The sequence below is a fragment of the Urocitellus parryii genome, chromosome 1, assembly GCF_045843805.1.
Source record: "Urocitellus parryii isolate mUroPar1 chromosome 1, mUroPar1.hap1, whole genome shotgun sequence".
NCBI lineage: Eukaryota > Metazoa > Chordata > Mammalia > Rodentia > Sciuridae > Urocitellus > Urocitellus parryii.
In genome coordinates, this window is record NC_135531.1 from 159,073,620 (window position 1) to 159,096,820 (window position 23,201).

General features: G+C 39.7%; 1 protein-coding gene across 1 annotated transcript in view; it reads right to left on the reverse strand.

Moving 5' to 3' along the window:
* Nucleotides 1-23,201, reverse strand: part of Ubtd2 (ubiquitin domain containing 2) — a 67,899-nt gene that overhangs the window by 10,240 nt on the left and 34,458 nt on the right. Inside the window, exon 2 of the mRNA XM_026401326.2 lies at nt 12,642-12,878. Within this exon, the coding sequence (XP_026257111.1) occupies nt 12,642-12,878 (237 nt within the window). The remainder of the gene's footprint in view (nt 1-12,641; nt 12,879-23,201) is intronic.

Consider the following 23,201-nt stretch of genomic DNA (forward strand, 5'->3'; position numbering starts at 1 on the left):
ACTACTACACAAATTTGAACAATGAGATACCACTACTACATTCTGGCCCAAACCCATAATACTGATGATGGTAAATGCCGGTGAGGACGCAGAGCAAGAGGAACTCTGCTCTCACCGACGGTGGGAATGCAGGACAGGACTCTGAAAACTAAACACACTTTTACTAAGTGATTTGGCCATTGTGTTCCCAAAGGAGTTGAAACTTACACCCACACAAAAACCTGCACATGGTTGTTTACAGAAGCTTTATTCACAACTGCCAAAATCTGGAAGTAAGCAAGCTTCCTTCAGCAGATGAGTGGATAGACAGTGATCCATTCCAAACAACAAAAGGAAAATGAGCTATCGTGCCATGAAAAGACACACGAGAAACTTAGTGCATACTACTGACTCAAAGAAGTCAGTTTGAAAAGGCTGTATACTATCTAATTCCAAGTATTTGATGTTCTGGAAATGGCAAAACTATAGAGATAATGAAAAGATCCACAGCTGCCAGGGGATAGGGTGGAGGGATGAATGAACAGTTGTAAGGATTTTTAGAGCAGTAAAACTACGTGTGAGGGTGCTATTAATGGTGAACAGATGTCATTAGACATTCATCCAACCCCACTAAGAGTGACCCAATGGAAACTCTGGACTTTGGGTTCTAATGGTGTATCTCAATGCAGATTCATCACTTCTAACAAATATTCCATTCTAGTTGTAGAGGGTGATAATGAGGGAGGCTACGCACATCTAGGGCAGGGGATACAAAGGAAATCTTTATACGTTCTGTATAATTTGGCTGTGAATCTAAAACCACTCTAAAAAATAACACAAATAAGTAGATCATTCAAATAAGGGTTAATTTTAAAGTATAGTTTTATGGGTTACTCTCTTATCTGGGATCATAAAGCACCAATAACAATAACATTTATTTACATTATAGCCCACAGGGGAACATTACCTCAGAATTCCCTATCAGAGCAGGCTGACTTATTTTTTGGTCAGATTCTTTGACAATATACTCCCAATCCTCCACCATTGAATGGTTTCTGATCTCTTCACTAGAAGCAAAACCGCTCTGGCTAGTAGTGATTTCCAACACACAACCTCTTTAGGACCTAGTAAGGATCACTAGAGAACAATCCTCACTTTCCAGAATTGCTGCACAGAGACTTATTGAACACACAGGACAAGTCACTGGCACTTACAAAGGGGGCTGAGACAGTCAAGACTGTTCCTGACTCACAGAAGCCTCTAGTCAAGGCAAGCAGACACAACACACTCAGCACAGATTAAGTACAAATTGATAATTCAGAAAAATCAAACACAGATGCTGAAACATCAGAGAAAGGAAACTGACAAGTCAGGAAAGTCAACAAGGAGAAATCCTGCATTCGGGCATGACTTCAAAGACACCCAAGAAACAGGAACGATATGGAAATAAATAACTACAAGATAGGTAGGGTGTGGCTACCGAGTGAGCAGCCAAACCTGGCTGAGGTGGAATATGGACTCGGGGATGGGAAATTACTAAATAGGAAGCAAGAGTGAAAACCTGGGAGTGAGGTCCAAGAGTTCAGACTTACTGCTTTAACAAACCCCTGGAGATGTAACATGGTATAAGAGACATTCCTTCAACAGATACCAGAGCCTACTAAAGATGTTCTACTCAGAACTCAGGGAGTGCTGGGGACCAGCTGAAGCCTGTAGATTATTTTACCATCTACAAGGGGGACTGGCTGAGTGGAGGCACAGGGGCCTGCCAAGGTAATTACCTGACTCTAATGTAGGGAAAATGACCTGAGAAAAATCAATGGTAGCTGACAGGACCAAATTACATGTTAGATTTGATGGAAAGTAAAACAAAAAGTCACCTAATCAGGAAACCTGAGAGAGAAAGAAAAAGGGAAAATTTAGAGTTATAAGATTGTCAGTACTTAGTTTTTATTTGTTTCAGGTTCAGTTAGATACTTCAACTGAATTATCTGTAGGTCACTGAAGAAGAACGGGGAAGGGTAAAAGTTTAGAGAGCAATAATCTCCAATGTGTATGTTTAAACATAAAAGCAAACACTCGGAGTGCTGCTCAGCACTGACTCTACCAGGGCTCTTTATACAAATTAACAATCCTCCCAGGAGCAGTACAAGGTAAGTCTATTGTATCCATTGTACAGAGGAGGATACTGAAACAGAAGGAACTTCTGTCCAGGATCCCGCAGCTGCTTAAGTGACAGAGTGAAGTGACAAGATTCTTGAAGAAGTGAACATGTTAACATGAAGATGAGGACCTAGAGGAGAACACAAGGCAAAGCACACCAGGGAGGAGAAGTGGAAGGGACCACAGGATAGAGAAACCCGCAGTGCCGAATGCAGCAACTGGTCAACCCCTGTCAAGAAGGTCATTGACAGCTCACAAGAAGCCAAAGACAGGACCTGATGTGAGATCAAAAGCAATGGTGGCCGAGAAGCTTCAGCAGCATAGGGATGCCATGTGTGGCAACAACATGAACGCAGTGTTGCCATCGTCTCAAGGTGGAGAGGTTTGATTAAAGAAACCCCATGTTTTTAAATGCAAAAGGGAAGAAACCACTCTCAAAGTTAAGTGGGGATTTTCCAACCTTTCCAAAATTGCTTTTAGCCACACCTGAGTTTACAATTAATAAAGGTCTTAACCACCACCCGCTGGCCACGGAAGGCACAGCTCCTTCAGCAGGTCTTCATTGGTCCGCAGTCCAAGCCAGGCTCTCTTGCGTTCCTCATCTAATGTCCTCTGTGGAATGACAGTCCTTTTAACTTTTTTCCCCCTTTTGGTGCTGGGATTTGAACCCAGGGCCTTCATTGTGGGTGCTAAGCACAGGTTCTACCAATGAGCTATCCCCCAGCCCTCCATTTTTTCCTTCCTTATTCCTTCTGACAAACCCATTGTAGGCCTTGAGTTCTGGCAGAGACAGATGGCCATCAGGACAGATCACTGCCAGGGCACTGTTTCCCCGGGCCAGGAAGCCCGGAAGGCTCCCCGTGCTGGAAAGAAAGGTGCCAAGTCTCCACCTTCTGTCCTTATTTCCTGCATCATTTTTTGAAGTTGTTTTTATTTATCTTTTATGCAGATGATTGGCTCAGATGTTCTATTTCCTTTGCTCAACTGTTTTCTGTGGCTGCTTTTAATTAGGCTTCAAAATATTTTGCTAGATAATTATAAAGATAAAACTAAATTAGATGCCAAATAATAAAAATAGCTTGAATAAATGCCATCAGGTCTAATGCTTTACTTTTTTCTCAAGCAACCCTTCAGGCTGAAAAGAAAGATGTGTTAAGAGTTTATTAGGCCTTCTTCTTATTCCTCTATGCTCTCCCTCCTATAAGAGCATGGCCCAGTGTTAAAACTGTTACCACTTAAGTGACTCGGGGTGTAGAGCACTTGCCCGGCATGTATGAGGCCCTGGGTTCCAATGTTCCAATTCACAACATCTTTCTCTCTCTCCCCCACTCTGGTCCTTCCACACACACACACTTTCCACTTGAGACATGAACAGGTGTGCAAAAGTTAAGAATCAGTATCTGCCTCAGGATCTGTTATCCCAATTATAGTGATGGTTTCATGGTGATACATGTCAAGACTGATCAAATTGTACATTTTAAATAAGCAGCACTTATTTAAAATATACAATTTGATCGTACACAATTTGATCAGTCTTGACATGTATCACTATGAAACCATCACCATATACTTCAATATATCTAAAAAAAAAAACTTAAAAAATTAAATACTTGGATCACACAGGCAATGTGATGTAGAAAACTGCCTTTCCCAAATGAATGGGGGAAGGGAGTGTTGTCTTTCAAGTTCTCTTCTTCCAAAGCCTGTGGGGAAGGACGACTTCACTAGCTGCTTGTCTTTTCTGACTGACCTGGAAGGTGTGAACTTTCCTACTTTTCAATAATCAAGACTAGGATGGCAAAGGAAGGGAGGCTTCAGAATTTTAGTGAGTTGACACAGCTAAGGACGAGAACACTGAAAAAACAGAAAAAGGAAAGGAGAGAGGCAGCAGAGACGCAGCAGAGCATGCATCTGCCTGCTGGGGTACAAGGGACTGGGTGATGTGGTGAGAGCTCATAAAAGGGGCTGCAGCCTTGGAGCTGATCCTACCCAACTTGAAATCTGGAGCCTTCCTGGAACATGCCAAGTTCATCACCTCAAGGCTCACAGTACCTGCTATACAAGGCTGTCATAAGGATTAAATAATAGAATACATGTAAAATTGCACAGCACACATCCATTAGGAAACACTTAAAAATTTGGTCCTTGGGGCTGGGGATGTGGCTCAAGCGGTAGTGCGCTCGCCTGGCATGTGTGCGGCCCGGGTTCGATCCTCAGCACCACATACAAACAAAGATGTTGTGTCCGCCGAAAACTAAAAAATAAATATTAAAATTCTCTCTCTCAAAAAAAAAAAATTGGTCCTCTTCTTACGTAAGTTTTAAACCTCAGTATGGAGGAGAACTTGCCCATGTCAATGTCACAATCAAGGTTTGAGTCTGTTGTTTCATACTTCATGGGGTTCTCAAGAAACCTAAATCACAATAAAGTCAAGGGCCACCAAAATCATACTCCAGAGCTGGGGAGACAGCTCAACTGTGCAGCGTGCCTGGGCTCTGAGTTCACCCCCCAGCACTGCAAAAAACAAAAAACTATCCTTCAATTGGACATTAGGAGCAGTCTTTCAGGACTGCAGGGATGCTAATAAATTATAGGTCCTCTCATGCAACAGTATGTTGAGAATTACAGCAAGTTCTGTCTGTAGTTAGGTTTTTGGAGAAGCAGAAGGCATAACTATTTCATCACCAATGTGGTCAGCAAGATTATGATACTCAGGTGGCATGGTGATGGGTGCCAATAATCCCAGCAACTTGAGAGGTGAAGGCAGGAGGATTTCAAGTCTAAGGCCAGTCTTAGGAACTTAGCTGAAACCCTGTCTCAGAGGAACCAAGTCTAACATTTCATTTTGAAAGCAGAGGTGAAAAGTGGCTCAAACGCTTACTCAAATTGCTCAAGTCATACCAGTCAAGCCATGATTAAACACTTGTGTCACATTCTACCACATTTCTGTGGGGGACATTTAATCTTAAATCCAGAGTCTCATCTCTCTTAAGGGGGGCACAGAAGCAGTTCAAAAGCACATCACACAGTGGTCTATTTAAAGCTGACTTGGCTCTATAGAGGTTGGTAGAGCACATGCCTTGGGACCATGTCAGAAATCCTTCTTCCCCCGCCCCCACCCCCAGAATGTCAGAGAAAAAAGGTCTTCTTCAGACACCAGCCTACTAACTCAGGGACAGACTCCCACTTCCGTTATTTTCAGACTTTATTGCTCTGATTGAAGAAAAAGGATGACAGCAGCAGAGGAGTAGATCCATTTACATCTTATAACTCTAAACCATTTTTGTCTGAAGAGAGGGGAAAATGATATAACATTTATGATTAATCAGTCATCAGATTCTTTATTAAGGTCCTATTTCATTTCCCAAACATTATAACAGCCTGGCAAAAATCTCCCATCTCCTGAATAAGTTCAGGATCCTCATGCTTTCATTCCTGTTTCATGTTAATGAATTAGCTTATTCAGGTGTTAAATGGTAAATTCTCCCCGCCCCCCACTACTGTGGATTGAGCTCAGGGCTTTGCATATGTTAGACAAGCTCCCCAGACCTTGTGGTTTTATTTTGAAGACAAAAGTCTCAGTAAATTGCCCAGGCTAGACTTGAACTTGCAATCCTCAGACTCCCAAGTAGCTGGGGTTACAGGCATGTGCCACCATGTCCAGCTAAGTGACAAATTCTTCTAGAGATCTCTAAAATAATCATAATTCTCAGTCTATTTCTTTTTCTTTTTTCAGAACTGGGGATTAAACTCAGGGACACGTTCCCAGCACTTTTTTATATTTTATTTGGAGAAAGGGTCTCACTGAGTTGCCTAGTTCCTGGCTAAATTACTGAGGCTGGCTTTGAACTTGAGATCCTCCTGTCTCAGCCTCCAGAACTGCTGGGATTACAAGTATACACCACCACACCCGATTTGGTCTGCTTCTTAATGGGCCTCAGACATTAAGACTAAGAGAAATAGGAAGGCCTCTACGTGTATATTTTCTCATCATCTATGTCTTAAGAGAATCTGCTCGATCACTGTCAGTATTACTAGAAGTATACCATCTCAAAGTATCCTACACAGTACACAAGAGCCTAAAACACCAGACAGGGACTAAACATTGACATAACTTGTGCAATCACTATACAGAACACAAAAAGGAAATAACATGTAAGAGGCAGGTAAAGTTACTTAAAGTACTCTTGGATCTGAGTTCAAATCAAGTTCCAACTTGAGCATGGTGGTACATGCTCATAATCCAAGAGACTCGGAAGACTGAGGCAGGAGAATCACAAATTCCAGGTTAGCACAGGTAACTTAGTATGATCCTGTCTCAAATAAATAAACAAATAAAGGGCTGGGGATACAGCTCAGTGGTAAAGCACCCCAGGGTTCAATATACGATCAAAACAAACAAACAATTCCAAGACTTACACCTTGGAAAAGTGAGATAACTGAAAACTGAAGCACAAAGAGGTTATCTGTGTAAAATGATGATTATTGTAGGTGATTATTTCAGACACAAGAATTTAATAACATTAATTTAAAAATGAATTGTTAGTATTTTATTAGTCTTGTTTCTCACAGAACTGTATTCATTATGTGTTAAATATAAAGAAAATTTTAAAAATAAAATGCTTTTTATATGTCTCTAGTTTTAAAACAATTGCAATATACATAATTTAATCTGCTCCCATTTAATAAATGTTAAGACTAGGGGGGAAAAAAACTGTTCCTACACATATAAACATCTCTGCGAAGAGAAAGGAATAAACATAAGTATTTAAGAATTACCTTTTTCTATCTCCCATATCTCTAAGCATGAAAAAGGACAAAAGAAATAGACCTTCAAAAGCCAAATGGAAGAACTTCAAACAAAAAGGAAGTATAATTTTGGAGTCAAAAGTTAAATTTGTTTCCAAAAAGAAAAGTTTCTGTTTTAAGTAACAGAAGATCGCTGCTCCATCTATTTAACAGAGGTAGAGAAGGGAGCTTTTATACTTGAACAACACGAGACATAAACAACATGCTAGAAAAAATTCCCTTACTCTGAATTATCAGTAGATGCTAAAGAAACAATTATCTTTCTAGAAAATTAGAAGTCATGGAATGGAGTGCCTTCCACATAATAATTATAAAAACCATCAAATATTTATAAGATAAATACTATATCTGAATAATCTTTTAAAAGTTTATTTAAGGGCTGGGGGTGTGGCTCAGCAGTAGAGCACTCGCCCTTGGTTCGATCCTCAGCACCACATAAAAATAAATAAATAAAGATTAAAAAAAAACTTTATTTAAAATAGCCAATACATACCAAACTCTGAAAAATGAAAATAATAAGCACTTGTTGTTTTCTTAAACCACATTTATGCTAATTTGGGCAAATAACCTGGTTTCACTGTAAAGATATTATATTAAGAATGTTTTTAAGCTGGGCACAGTGGCACATGCCTGTAAATCCCAGTGGCTCAGGAGGCTAAGGCAGGAAGATCATGAATTCAAAGCCTGCCTCAGCAAAAGGGAGGTGCTCAGCAACTCACTGAGACCCTGTCTCTAAATTAAATATAAAATAGAACTGAGGATGTGGCTCAGTGGTTGAGTGCCATTCTGAGTTCAATCCCCAGTACCAAAATAATAATAATAATAATAATGTTTTTAAGACTTCCAGGTAATGGAAAAATAGCAATCAATGAAAAAGGAGAAATAAACTCTTTAAGAAATGTTGAATAATCAGAAAAATATGCTGTGCAAATTATTAAAAACAAAGCTCTTCTAAGACAAGGAGGTGGTGGACAATGGAAAGCAGGTATCAGAATCACATGCGGAGCCTTCTCCCACGATACCCAGGTCTATACCAGCCTCCATCAAGTCATGATTTTCCAAAGTGCATAGATGTGAGTGTATGAAATCCCCAGGTAGTTATGATACCAAGTTCTTTCAACCCTTCCCACTGTCATTCGAGAATAAATAAATATACCATTGATATTTTTCTTTATTTGGTACTGGGGATTGAACTCAGGGGCACTTAATCACTGAGCCACATCCCCAACCCTATTTTGGATTTTATTTACAGACAGGCTTCTCACTGATTTTCTCAGTGCCTCGCATTGCTGAGGCTGGCTTTGAACTTGCAATCCTTCTGTCTTAGCCTCCCGAGCCCCTAGGATTACAGGTATGTGCTACAACACTCAGCAAAATTTACCACTGATATTAACAGAGGAAGATACTTTAAAAGTATAAAATTATTCGTTCTTAGACAAGGCAGGAATATGATGAACATGACCTGTTGACTAGAATTGAGACATGGATATAATTACCAATGGAACCACTTTAAAGGAAGGAAAAAAGGGGGAAAAAAGGAAAAGGAAATATGATTCAAGAAAAATTTTTTTGGCTTCCTTGAAAAATAACTCAGAAAAGTCAAGGAAAAAAAGGCCATCAACAAATACATAATGTTTGTGTATACAACACTGATCTATTCTAAAGTGGCTAAACCAAGAGAAAGCACAGTCATTGCCATACAACATAACAAGACACACAACATTTACCAACACACTTTCATGTATTTTCAAGAACTTGTTATTTCTGTTGGGAAGATAACAGTATGAATAAATTGAGACAACAGAAAGACCACGGGAAGAAAAAGGGGATAAGAAAACGAGAGGGAGAGACATTTGATTGAAGGAAGTTTAGAAAGCACAGTGTGACCCAGGATCTTTACAGACGGTAAATCTACAATCTGTTCAACATGATCCCTATGGGTGGCACTGAGAGAAGCAGGATAGGGATGAGCCAGGTACGGGGCGAGGTGAACCCAAGTCCTCACTGCTTTGCTGTCCAGTTAATAAATCTATTAGTACTTTTGCTACTGAATCAACCCAGTCTCAAAATTCTATTAGAGATATTCCCAAGGGCAGACTGCCCCAAAAGTCAAAGAAAGATATTACAAGTAGACAATGCAGTCCAAAAAAAGAAAAGAAAAGAAAAAAAGAACCCCAAATCAGATTTTGATGTAGTGCTAGTGCAGTGGCAGTGGTGCATTCCTATAATCCCAGTGGCTTGGGAGGCTGAGGCAGGAGGATCACAAGTTCAAAGCCAGCCTCAGCAATTTAGTGAGGCCCTAAGCAACTCAGTGAGACCTTGTCTCTAAATAAATTCAAAAAGGGTCTGAGGATGTGGCTCCAGTGGTCAAGTACCTCTGGGTTCAATCCCCGGTATTTAAAAAAAAAAAAAAAATTGGTGCAGGGAATTTATTCGATAACATCAGAATTCAGGAAATAAAAGTCATTAGGGCTGGGGCTCAGAGATAGAGCACTTGCTTAGCATATGCAGGGCACTGGGTTCCATCCACAGCACTGCATAAAAATAAAGGTATTGTGTCCAACTACAACTAAAAAACAAAATACTTTTTATAAAATCATTAATGCTGTTGTATATTAATATTATATATATAAATATAAAATATAAATATATATATATTTTGGGGGGGGTGGTGTGGGGAGCAGTACTGGAGATTGAACCCAGGGCTTTACATACACTAGGCAAGTGCTCCACCTCTAAGTCACATCCTTAGCCCTTTTTACTTTGAGGCGGGGACTTTCTAAGTTCTCTAGGCTGCCCTTGAACTTGCAAGTCTCCAAGTAGCTGGAAGTATAGACAAGTGCCACTACTTCACTATGAAGTGCTTCCTGGAAACCCAGCACTAGGGTGATTTACAGGTATCACCATCACAATGAACCAACACCACCACCCCATGAAGCAGATAGCTACTTTCCATCTATTACAAATAAGAGAACTACAGCATGCAGAAAAGAAGTAATTTGTCCAGGGGGCTGAGGTTGTGGCTCAGTGGTAGAGATCTGCTTAGCACAAGCAAGGTGCTGCGTTCGATCCTCAGCACCATATAAAAATAAATAAAATGAAGGTATTGTGTCCAATTAGAACTAAAAAAAAAAAAATGTACATACACACAAGTATACGTGTATGTATGCATCTATCTATCTATCTTAAAAAAAAAAAAGTAATTTTTCCAAAGTTACACAGCTTGAATTGAGTACAGGGCAGAAGTGATATCATCAGATATGATATCAAAACTCAAGCTGGACAGTAATCAAATCTGTGCAATCACTTAAAATATGAAGTATCTGGGGACCCAAAGGGGTAACAACAAGATGCCTAGAGTAAAATTTTAAATGTGTAATTACACAGGAAAGAATCTCAGCAATGCCTCTGAGCAGGTACAGGTAGAAGCATATAATGCTCATTTATGTACTGATGGTAAGCTGAAGACTTTAGGATCAAGAACATAATTAAAAGAAACATTATTGATAAGCTGAAGAGATGCACATGGGAATTTAATCAAGATAAAATCAGCTTGATTCTTTCATGTTTACACAGAAAATATTCTAAGCAGAAGAGAGGGAGTAGAGGTTCATCCAATACTCCTAAATTTCCAAGAATACTTCTCCCTTCTCTGTGGGTTGGCTAGGCTGCCAGCAACATTATCTTTCTTGGCAGTTCACATAGATAAGGCAAAACCAGGGGCTTGAGTCTAACTATCAGAGCCCCCATCCAAAAGGATATACATAGGACCTATTATGCATAGGAAACAGAGCTACTTTGCTATCAGGAACCTTTAAAGAGGCCATAAAACATAGCACAACCAGAGATCCCTACATATAACATAAACATAAAGTCATGTATTCCAAGCTCCAAGGTACTGAATCTCAGACTTCTAAATTAAGACAGTCTCATACATGTGACTCTTCTTCCCCCAACTTGCAGGCCTACACAAACATGTGCTCTGCCTTGAAAATACAGATGTCACCATCCAAAAGAGAATGATGATGCAACCGTCTGTACAGGTGGGTCCTTTACATTATATAAGGGGAGCAACTGAAGACAATAATGACAGAACTAAAAAAGGCAAGTGGAGCCAGATGATGTCTACCACTTCCCAATCCCCAATCACAGAATAAAGATTTACAGACTACCCGGGCGCGGTGGCGCAAGCCTGTAATCCAAGCAGCTCGGGAGGCTATGGCAGGAGGACTGCAAGTTCAAAGCCAGCCTCAGCAAAAGTGAGGCACTAAGCAACTCAGTGAGACCCTGTCTCTAAATAAAATACAAAATAAGGCTGGGGATGGGGCTCAGTGGTCGAGTGCCCCTGAGTTCAGTCCCTGTTACTCTCCCCTCCCCGTCTTCCAAAAGATTTATAGACTATCCATGAAAAGTAGAACTGAAGAGTCAGACTTAAATGGCATTCTATTATAAATTCTTCAAAAATAAGGAAGGATCACGTTTACAGTAAGTATTAGGAACATAAGCCATGCTTTCATAATAAAGTCAGCTATAAGAAAGGAAGTTTCCTGGAAGCACAATTAATTAGAAAATTAATGGAGACTTGGAAAGCTGGCAAGGACAGTAAGTTAAACACCATTTATTTGACACACAGTCAGAGGATTTAAAGTAGATAATTAAGTAATGAAAAGCATTGTTCCTCTAAGAATGCAGACACATGCCGCAAACACTATAAAGGTGTAATAATAAGCAAAAAAATGAGACAAGTTGATAATCTACTATGTGGGTTTCAAGAGACAACTAAGAAAAATGTTAACTTGAAAAACTAGAGAGAAAAAAGTACTAATATTGAAATCAAAACACAAGGAATACAAAACTGACATCCAAATCTCAAGACAGCATCAAACTTTTTAATGCATTCTAATCAAGGAGACCAAACAAGAGTATATGTATGGGTCTAGCATGTACACTTCCCCGGAAACACTCAAAGCTGTACTTAAGAGTCACATTCCAATACAGAAGAGGGAAGTTTCTAATAATGCTCAAGGTTACAATCATAGAAAATCTGTAAGAAAACGTGGGACTGAATTCAAAGTTTAAATCTGCCATTATGCTAAAAGTAGGGGTTAAGGATAAAGTACGATGACTACAGGGGTATCTGTTGAGTCTCTCCATCTTCTGAAATCTGACTTGAGACTCTACCATGTCCAAAGGAAAGCAGTAAAGCAGAGGCTCCTACAGGTGGGCTGAAAGATGGCGATGGCAGGGTGCGGAAAGCAGGGGTCTAGAAAACTAGGTCGCACAGAAACAAGAAAATTTTATTATCAGGTGTTCTTTTCTGAGATAAGGAAAATATTCAAATGACACAAAAATATACAAAATAAACAGTCTCCAGCAGAAAGATGCGAAGAGGAATGCTATTCTGTGCTATATTAAATTAAAAAGAAAGAAAGAAAGGAAAAGAAAAAAGGAGGCTGGGGATGTGTCTTAAGCGGTAGTGCGCTCGCTTGGCATGCATGCAGCCTGGGTTCGATCCTTAGCACCACATACAAACAAAGACGTTGTGTCCGCTGAAAACTAAAAAAATAAATATTAAAAAAAAAAGTTAGAATAAGGCATAGCAAAGAAAAAAAGCTTCCTCTCACTCAGTCTCCCCCTACTAGGAATGAGCTGATTCCGTCCCCTCTGTCCTTGAGGAGCACCAGGCCTACCGTGTGGTAAGGTTATGTTTGCACCATCAATGATTGCTTGTGCCAGTTCATGATCATTGCTCTCAAAAGCGTGTGCAGCAGCCTTCAAGGCATCCCAAATCTCTTTCCGGCCTTCAAAAGCTGGTGCAGTGTCCCAAAATTCGTCCCTCTTGCTGCGCAGCTGTCCATCTGTCATAGGATAATCGCTTTTCCATTTTGGTTTCTCCTTTTTCAAAGGCTGGTTACGACCGAGAGCAACTGGAAGAAAAATAAGACTGACATCACAAACAAAATTTAGGGGATGGTAGTATAGCTCAATGGTAGGGGTTCTATCTCCAACATTGCAAAAAACCAAAAACCAATCAACCAAACGAATAAAATTATAAAAGATACTGTTTTTCTAAGAAAACTTACCTGGTCATTCCTCTTTTGAATTTTTTCACAGAAAATCATAGTTAGGAGTTTGCCTGTTAGCTAATCTGTGTTCTGATTTTCCCCTAACTCATTTTAAAACAAGAGCAAATGGAGATAAGAGATAGCTCTATGCAAAATTTTCAGTGGTAAGTTAGTAGCCCTCCTCCACTCAGCAAGCCCCTCTGAAGGATGATCAAAAAGAATTACAAGTGGAGCAAATGTAACCACTTTGATGAGAGGTGTTGATAATGAGGCTCTGTATGTGCCAAGGCAAGGAGAATATGGGAACTTTCTGTACCTTTTAATTCTGCTGTGAATTTAAACCTTGTCTAAAAAAATAAAAGCTGCATGTGATGGCACATGCCTGTAATTCCAGCTAATCGGGAGACTAAGGTGAGAAAATCAAACATTCCATGCCATCTGCAGCAATGTAGGGAGACTTCCTCAAAATACATTTTTAAAAGGGCCGAGTAATAGCTCAGTGGTAAGAGTGTTCAATCTCAACTCTCAGTTTAAAAATATTGCTGGGTACGGTGGCGCATGCCTGTAATCCCAGCAGCTCAGGAGGCTGAAGCAGGAGTATCAAGGGTTCAAAGCCAGCCTCAACAAAAGTGAGGCACTAAGCAACTCAGTGAGACACCCTGTCTCTAAATAAAATATGGATGGGGATGTGGCTCAGTGATTCAGTGCCCGAGTTCAATCCTTGGTACCAAAGCAAAAACAAAAACCCATATACACATGTAAATATATCTTAGATGGGGATGGTAGTGCACACCTATAATCCCAGTAGCTTGCAAAGCTGGAGCAAGAGGATCACAAGTTCAAAACCAGCTTCAGCATCTTAGCGAGACCTTGTCTCGAAATAAAAAATAAAAAGGGCTGTGGATATGGCTCAGTAGTTAAGTACCCCTGGGTTCAATCTCTGGTTAAAAAAAAAAAAAGGTTCAGTTTGTTCATTTAAAAAAAAAAAATCTGCCTAGAAGAATAGTAATAAGTATTTTATCCACTCTAGTGACAGGCTTGGAAAGACACAAGGGATGCCATAACAAGGATACAGGATACATAGGGGAAACTGAATGCAAGAGTGGTCTGCATTTCAGGCCTCTAGCTACATAAAATCAGTAAGCAGGAACTGAGAAAATCCAAAGAGGCAAAAGAATACTTTTTAGTGTTCAGAGAAATGGCCGGATCGACAGACCCACGGAACAAGTGACTAAAGGAATACTTCCTCCAGCATTCCCCTCTCTGGACTCCAAAGAAGTGGCTATCTTTCTCCAAAACTCAAGTAAGAGCTAATCTAGAAGGGGAGGGCAGAGGGTACAATCAACACTTCACTTTTTTTTGGAGGAATTGTGAGTGCAAAGGTTGAGCACCAACCACAAGGAACATAAGAGGTCACTAGGGGAGTTTCGACACTGGAAGAGAAGAACAGAACCCACATGTCCACTCCCTCAGCATCACCTGTACTCAGAGATGTTACGCAGCAGTCCTGTCACCTGGCGCAGCTTCTCTGCACCCAGATGTTCACACAGCGTGCGACTGATGACCTACTTTCCACAGGCCACACATTTCCACAGGTTCTTCTTACCTGTGGCTCTGCAGGGTTATATGCTGCCAGCACTAGGCAGTTTGATAGATGAAAAAAATGAGAAGAAAATCAAAGCCCGATGAAAAGGTAAGTTGGGAAAGAGTGGGTGGGGAATAATTGACAGGGTGGGAAGGAGACAGGGGATGTGTCAAAATTCAATGTTCTATGTTTAATTGTAGGATGAACACTCATTTAAAAGAAAATACTCTTAAAATGGTTCTAAAGCATCCATGAAATGAAGCACTCCTTTGCTGTCCGAGGGTATACAGAGGTATACATGACAGAAAATAAAATAACGCCAGCTCCCGAACAAATTCTCCACACTTTGCAGGCGCTATTCCCGGAAGACGGAACCAACTGATAGGGCAAAGTGTGTTTGGTTTGATGCCTGGATTGAACCAAGCTCTCCTCATCCAATCTAGCCACTTCATCCCCAGGCAGAGCACCATGTCAGGTCTCTCCCGTCACCCTGCCTCAGGCAGACAGACCACCCCAGGTGTTTTCCAGTATTGACGCCCAATACTTTTTGACCCTATAACTTGTCTCAGTGAAGTACAAGACAGGTGAGCTGTGAAGGGGTTTGGAGAGCAGAGTTGGAACACCATCCATCTAGCCCAGAGCCACAAACACAATCTGTGCCTCCTTATTTAATCAACAAGGGTATGCTGAGTGTCAAGGGCAACACTACAGATATGCCTGTTGGGTTTGTTCAAAGGTGAAACCACAAGCTACATTAATGATTGTCCCCTGCATTTCCAAATAACACTGACAATGCAGACAGAGCAGAATTGTCCAAGAGGTGCCAAACACAATCCAATAATTACCACTCATCCACAATTCTACAAAGGTAAATTGCAAAGGTAAAATTTCTTGTCTACTACATTATCTTTAGATAAGTCAGAAAAAGTTCATAAACATACTCTTAGTTGTGCAGCAGGAAGTAGGAGCTGGGACACAGGAAGCAGGTATTCAGCCAGCTATCTATTTGAATGGCATTTTAGGTCCATCCAAGCAGTTCAGAGAATTAAGTACCCTCATGCATCACAGGTACCACAGGGACAACACAACTTAGTAGAGTTTTTCTAGTTGTTCTGAGAGAATCTCAAGGTAAAGGCAAATAACAACTCCACATCAAAGACCTAAAATTCAAACAAATGAAATAGGTCCTATGCTGGGCACAGTGGTGTGTGCCTGAAATCTTTCAAGAGGCCCCATCTAGAGAAACCCAGCAGAAAATGATTTCATGAGAAGGGTAGAAAACATTTCGGAAGAAGTAAAAGCACTTCCCTTCCATATGGGGAGGAGCTTTATTCCACCTGCCTGTCTGCAGCAGGCTTAAGAACAGTCCATGAAAAGAATACACGAGGGCTGGGGTTGTGGCTCAGCAGCAGAGCACTCACCTAGCATGTGTAAGGCCCTGGGTTTGATCCTCAGCACCACGTAAAAATAAATAAATAAAATAAAGGTATTGTGTCCAAATACAACTGAAAAATAAATATTAAAAAAAATACACAGTCCATTAATGCTACCCAGCACAGTCATCATTCCAAGTGCACACACACACACACACACACACACACACACACATCCATGTGTGCCCAAAGCTCACATTCATTATTTTGCAAAACAAAATAGGGCCTTACAATATCAACAGAACTCATTTTATTTATTCACATCTGCCTATTTGGTCAGTTATTAAAATGCTTACATCTTTGCAGTATAAATTATTTTAGTGAAACACTAGTGTAGAATTTTTACTACAAAATCAGAGGCTCAACCTTCATCTTCGGGAAAGTGAGTACTCTGCATGCACAAACTATGCTCAGTCTCCGGGCTGATACACAGCAGGGGAGTTTCTTGTTAAACTAAATGAGATACTAACAAAAATATGTTTACTGCCTAGCGTCCTTTTGTTAAATAACTAACTAGGGGAAAAATATGCATTGAATTCCTTCTATAAACTGGAACAATACAGGGATGCACTCTTCCATTCAACACAGTCCTGGAAACTCTAGCCAAAGCAATTAGACAGAAGTAAGAAATTAAAGGGATACAAATAGGAAAAAAAGAACTCAAACTATCACATTCGCTGACAACATGATTCTATATTTAGAAGACCCAAAAAACTCCACTAGAAAACCTCTGGAATTCATAAATAAATTCAGCAAAGTAGCAGGGTATAAAATTAACACCCATAAATAAATCAATTGCATTCCTATACACCAGTAATGAATCTTACTGAAAGAGAAATTAGGGAAACTATCCCATTCACAATAGCCACTCCCTCCAAATAAATATTTGTGACTCAATCTAACAAAAGAGGTGAAAGACCTCTACAGTGAAAACTACAGAACACTAATTAAAGAAACGGAAGAAGACCTTACAAGATGGAAAGATCTCCCATGTTCTTGGATAGGCAGAATTAATATTGTCAAAATGGTCATACTACCAAAAGTGCTATATAGATTTAATGCAATTTATATTAAAATCCCAATGACATTCTTTCATGGAGACAGAAAAAGCAGTTGTGAAATCCATTTGGAAAAATAAGAGCCCAGAATAGCCAAAGCAATCCTCAGCAAGAAAAGTGAAGGAAGCATGACAATACTAGACCTTAAGCTCTACTACAAAGAAATAGTAACCAAAAAAGCATGGTATTGGCACCAAAACAGACTTGAAGACCAGTGGTACAGATCAGAAGACACAGAGACAAACCCACATAAATACAGTTCTCTCATACAGACAAAGGAGCCATAAACATACATTGGAGAAAAGATAGATTCTTCAACAAACGGTGCTGGGAAGACTGGAAATCCTTATGTGATAAAGTGAAATTAAACCCGTATCTCCCACCCTGCACAAAACTCAACTCAAAGTGGGTCAAGAACCTAGATCCTGTGTCTACTAGAAGGAAAAGGAGGCCCACCTCTGCATCATGTCAGCTTAGAAACCAAACTCCTCAACAAGACTCATAAAAACCAAGAACCAACAAATGGGATTGCATCAAACAATCTTCTTTACAGCAAAGGAAATAATCAAGAACATGAAGAAAGAGCCTACAAAATAGGAGAAAATCTTTGCCACCTGCACCCGAGAGACAGCATTAATCTCCAACATATATAAAGAACTCAAAAAACGTAAAGAAAAAAAAAAACCCAATCAATAAATGGGCTAAAGAACTGAACAGACATTTCACAGAAGAAGAAATACAATCAGTCAACAAATATATGAAAAAATGTTCAACATCTCTAGCAATTAGAGAGATACAAATTAAAACTACACTGAGATTTCATCTCACTCCATCCAGTCAGAATGGCAAATCAAGAATACAAGCAATAATAAATGTTACTGAGGATGTGGGGGGAAAGGTACAATCATACCTTGCTGATGGGACTGCAAATTGGTGCAACCACTCTGGAAAGTAGTATGGAGTTCCTCAGAAAACTTGGAATGGAACCACCATTTGACCCAGTTATCCCATTCCTCGGCATATACCCAAAGGACTTAAAACCAGTATACTACAGAGACACAGCCATATCAATATTTATAGCAGCTCAATTCACAATAGCTAAGCTATGGAATCAACCTATGTACCCTTCAAAAGATGAATGGATAAAGAAAATGTGGTATATATACACAATGGAATATTACTCAGACATAAAGATGAATGAAAATGCCATAACTGGAGATTATCGTGCTAAATGAAATAAGCCAATCCCAAAAAAACCAAGGGATGAAAGTTCTCTCTGATATGCAGATGTTGACTCACAACAGGTGTGTGTGTGTGTAGGGGCTCACCAGATCGGACAGGGCAGAGTGGGGAGGAGGGAGGTGGGATGGGAATAAGAAAGACAGTAGAATGAATCAGACATAACTTTCTTGTGTTCATATATGAATATACAACCAGTGTAACTCCATATCATGTACAACCACAAGAATGGGAAATTATACTCATGTATAATGTAAGTCAAAATACATTCTACTATCATGTATAACTAAAAAGAATAAATTCAAAAATGTGCATTTAGCAAATGTAGTTAAACTATTCTCTCATTAAAAAATGAAGACTGAGGGCTGGGTTTGTGGCTCAGTGGTAGAGCACTCGCCCAGCATGTGTGAGGCACTGGGTTCGATCCTCAGCACCATAAAATATAAATAAATAAATACATAAATAAAGGCATGAAAAATGAAAACTGAATCATTTAACGTTTGTAAAGTACAGAACAATGAGTGATAGAGGATGAAACTACAAACGAGTGTTTGTTGAATAACTAAAAATAAACTGGCAGGTACTGTTGAAATAAAGAACTTTAAATATTTTTGTAAAAATACACAAGTATTTTTTCTTTTCATACTTTCTGACAGAACCTGACTTTCTAAGAATTTAGCACAAAGTCTCTTCCTTATTTAAAAAAGAACTGTTCTATGACTGCCATTCACTTCCTGTGCATTTGAGAGTAGTTTTCTAGGAACTGCTCACCAAACCTCATACTTTGATTTTAAAGAAAGGCAACATCCTTTATTCCTCAAATTTCTTTTAAGTTGCAGGAAACCACTTATCCTTGGTTTTCTTCTTTGGTTAACAAGTGAGAAACAAAAGATTGATAAAGCAATGTAATTTTTTTAAAAAAGCAATGTTATTCCAGAAAATATCATCTTCTTTTTTAATAAATCAAACCACACTTACTACTTCTTTCAAAAACTTGCCTAAAACCACCTTCTTCTCAGAACCCTCTTAATCATACTCATCTACTCTTTATCTTTCCTTATAAACCACTTAACACTTTTCCCCGCTCTGACAAATAGATTTTTCATGGAAAACCCAACTCAGGCTTGCTTTTCAAATCCAAATAGCACATAAGTATTTTTACTACATAATTGAGAGCATTTTACCAAAAACTTATTTTGACATTTTATTGATATGAAAAAAAATGATCTTCAAAATAGAGTATGATTGCAATTGTTTTCTTCCTTTTGGTTCCTCTTTAAGAAACCCTGATTTAATTCTGGGTCTCATCAGATGAAGAAAGGAGAGCCTGCAGTGCACAGATAGGCCATAACAGCTTGAAAAGACGGAAAGGGGAGGCACGGGGATCAAGGGGGGGGGTGCAACTCAGAGGCCAAGCACTTGCCTAGCCTAGCAGGGGCGAGACCCTGAGTTTAATCCCTAGCACCATGAAAAGGGGTGGGGGATAAGGGGAGTAGGAGATGAGGTAAGACTCACTCTTACCCAGGAATAAAAGCATAAAAAAGAAGAAAATAAGGAGATATTTCGAAAAATCCCTCTTTTACTGATCCTGATAAGGATCATCAATAGATTTGCTAAAGCATCGTGAATAACAGAATGTTCAAAATGCTGAAATCACCACAAATATTCTTAATTGCCAAGAAAAAATTGCACTGTTGATATTAAGGTAATGACATTCATTACCATAACCCAGGGGCCGAATAGCCTCCTCATGATTTGCAATATAAATCATACAAAATATGTATGAAAGATTCATACCAAAAATGTTTAACTTGCATCTAACAAAGTTTTTTTTTTAAGTCTAAGTTTATTTATTTATTTTTTAGGTGTAGTTGGACACAATACCTTTATTTCACTTATTTATTTTTATGGCGTGCTGAGGATCAAACCCAGGGTCTCGAATGTGCGAGGTAAGCGCTCTACCGCTGAGCCACAACCCCAGCCTAACATCTAACAAAGTTTTTGAAAGTAACTTACCATTTACAAGCAACACCAAAAATAAAGGAACAAGTTAAAATGCCTTCAGACACTGTTATATCCTCTGGAAAACAAAATTATTCCCAGCTGAGAACCTCTGGCCATATCTAAATGGGGCAAAACCTGAATTTCGACTGAAATTTGGTAAAAAGAAGTTATAAAGGATAGTTGGGGACAACTGGATAAATCTTAATAAACAGATGTCCTTAAGAAACAACTTTTTAAATTGATTGGTTGCCTAAAGGTATTAGTAATGCAGGAGAGGGTCTCATTCACAAAGGAGAAGCACGCTGGTATTTTAAGGAGTGGGCAGCACGACCTTCACACACACACACACACACACACACACACACACACACACACACACGAGAAAAGACGGTGAGCACAGCCAGGCGCCAATTACTACTGAATTCGCAGGGGAAAAATATCAATGTTTAATGTACTATTTTCATGTTTGAATATTCACATTAAAAATATGGAGGGGAAAAAAACAAAATCCTGTAAAGCAGTTCAGATAGGAATAGGATATTTAAGGTATTTCAGTTCTGACTTGTTATCACTTACCATACTATGCTTATATATCTAATTGTTGAAGTTACCCACTGTTATGAAATGAAGGTCTGTGTTTCCTTGAAATTCCTGTGTGAAAGCCATAATACGCACTGTCTGCTAGATGGAGAGAAGGCCCTCAGGAGGTAATTAGATGATGAGAGCAGAGCCCTCATGAATGGAATTAGTGCCCTCCTGAGATAAGACAGAAGAGAGAGACTCTCACTCCACCCTGGGAGGATACAGCCAGGAGCAGCTGCATGTTCGAGAGAGGCCCTCAACAGATACCAAATCAGCTGCTACCTTGGCAGGAGACATCTCAGTTTTCACAACTGTGAGAAATAAATTTTTGTTGTTTAAGTCATTCAGTCTACAATTTTCAGTTACAGCAGCCTGAGCTAAGCAGTACAGATACTGGCACCAGGAAGTAGGGTACTGCTGTAACACACACCTACAAATGTGGAAGTGACCGCACAATGAGTAGAAGCTGTTGGCTTCTAATCAGCTCTCTCTATAAATACTTGAGATGATCAAATTATAAGTGGAAAAAATTTATTTTGCTCAGTTTGGAGGTTTCAGCCCATAACCAGGAGGCCCAATTGCTGTGGGTCTGTGGTAAGGTGGCACACTGTGGCAGAGTATGTGATGGAGCAAACCACGGACATCCTGAGCCAGGAAGCAGAGAGAACAAGCAGGTGGCTGAGCTCCCACGACTTTCCTTCAAAGGCACACCCAAAGACCCAAAGACCTGCCACTAAGCAACACCCTTTAAAGGCTCAGCTACCGCCCAAGAGCACCACCTTGGGGCCAAGTCTTTATAAAACATGGGGCTTTGGAGGACAATCAAGAACCAAAATTGATAACAGAGTTTTAAGGTACGTGCTAGTAAAAGCTAATATTGCTGAGAAGGGATTGCTGAAAGCACTTGTGCAGAGGGCTCTGAAGGAAAGCCTCTGTCTTCCAAGAGAACACACAAACACTCATGGAAAGAATGTTGGCAGAAACATGGGTGGCAAAGACCACTCTGATGAGGTCTCCCATGGAAATGAGGAACATGTTATTGGAAGTTAGAAAGTGATCCTCATTATGAAGTGGCAAAGAACTTGAACAGTGTTCATGTTTTAGTGTTGTGGGAAGGTGGAATCGGTTACTTAGTTGACATTAATTTTCAAAAATGACACATAATAACTAACATATGCATAGGGTGGAAACAATAGCCAAGCCAAGTACACAAGAAACAGCTTGGTTCCCTCTGAGTGACTATACTAATATACGAAACAAGAAATAAATAAATAAAGACAGAATTGTTAAGCGAAAAGGAATCAGAGCCTGACGATTTGGAAATTCTGAATTTCCCCATGTGTGTGGGGGGTATATTTGGAAGAGAACACCATACATGTGGCAGATGGTCAACTTGATAAAGAGATCAATGTAGGTGGAACCTTGAATCTTACCAGCCACCCCAGCAGGCATATTCCCAGTTTGAACTAAAGGGCATGGAATAATTAGGTCAAAAGGGAGGATATCAGATTTCATAGATTTTACAAGATGATAGCATATAACCATTCAGCTGAGGTAAGAATGCTCTGAAGGTGAATCAGAGGTCATCATGGCTGATTGGTTTCAAAATGGGAAGCTATCAGCTGAGCTTCTAAACAGGCCAAAGAGCCTCTATCCAGGGGCTGGGGCTGGAGCTCAGTGGCAGAGTGCTTGTCTATCACATGGGAGGCACTGGGTTCGATTCTTAGCACCACATAAAAATAAACAAATAAAATAAAGACATGTTGTCCATCTACAACTACAAAAAACTAATAATAATAATAAAAGAGCTTCTATCCAATATCTATTTAGATCCAGCTTTTAGGCCCAGGCCTAACTAATCCTTCACGTTCACTGAGCACTGAAGCTGGCACATCAACATTCAGAACTCTACGACTAAAGGAAAATCTTCTATGGGCTAGTGTTTATCCAGAATAAAAAGGAAATAAACCAGCAACAATATTTTTTAAAAGAATGCTGAATTTCATTTAATGAACTGACTGTTATTGCAAGACTGTTTTTCTCTCCCTCTCAGCTTTCAGGGTTAAGATGTCTCTGGACATGTGGCCCAGGCTAGATGTTGTAATCTTCCTCAATGGTAACAACCAAAACCTGTGACAAAGTATAAAAAACAACTGAGGGCTCTGGGAAAATTAAAAATGGTAGCTAGATGGGGAGGAGCCTCAACATGAAGAAAATCCCTTACTAAGGTAAGCGTCATGAGGTCAGTTTTTCTTTTTTTCCTCTCAGATTAGACCCAAGGGCA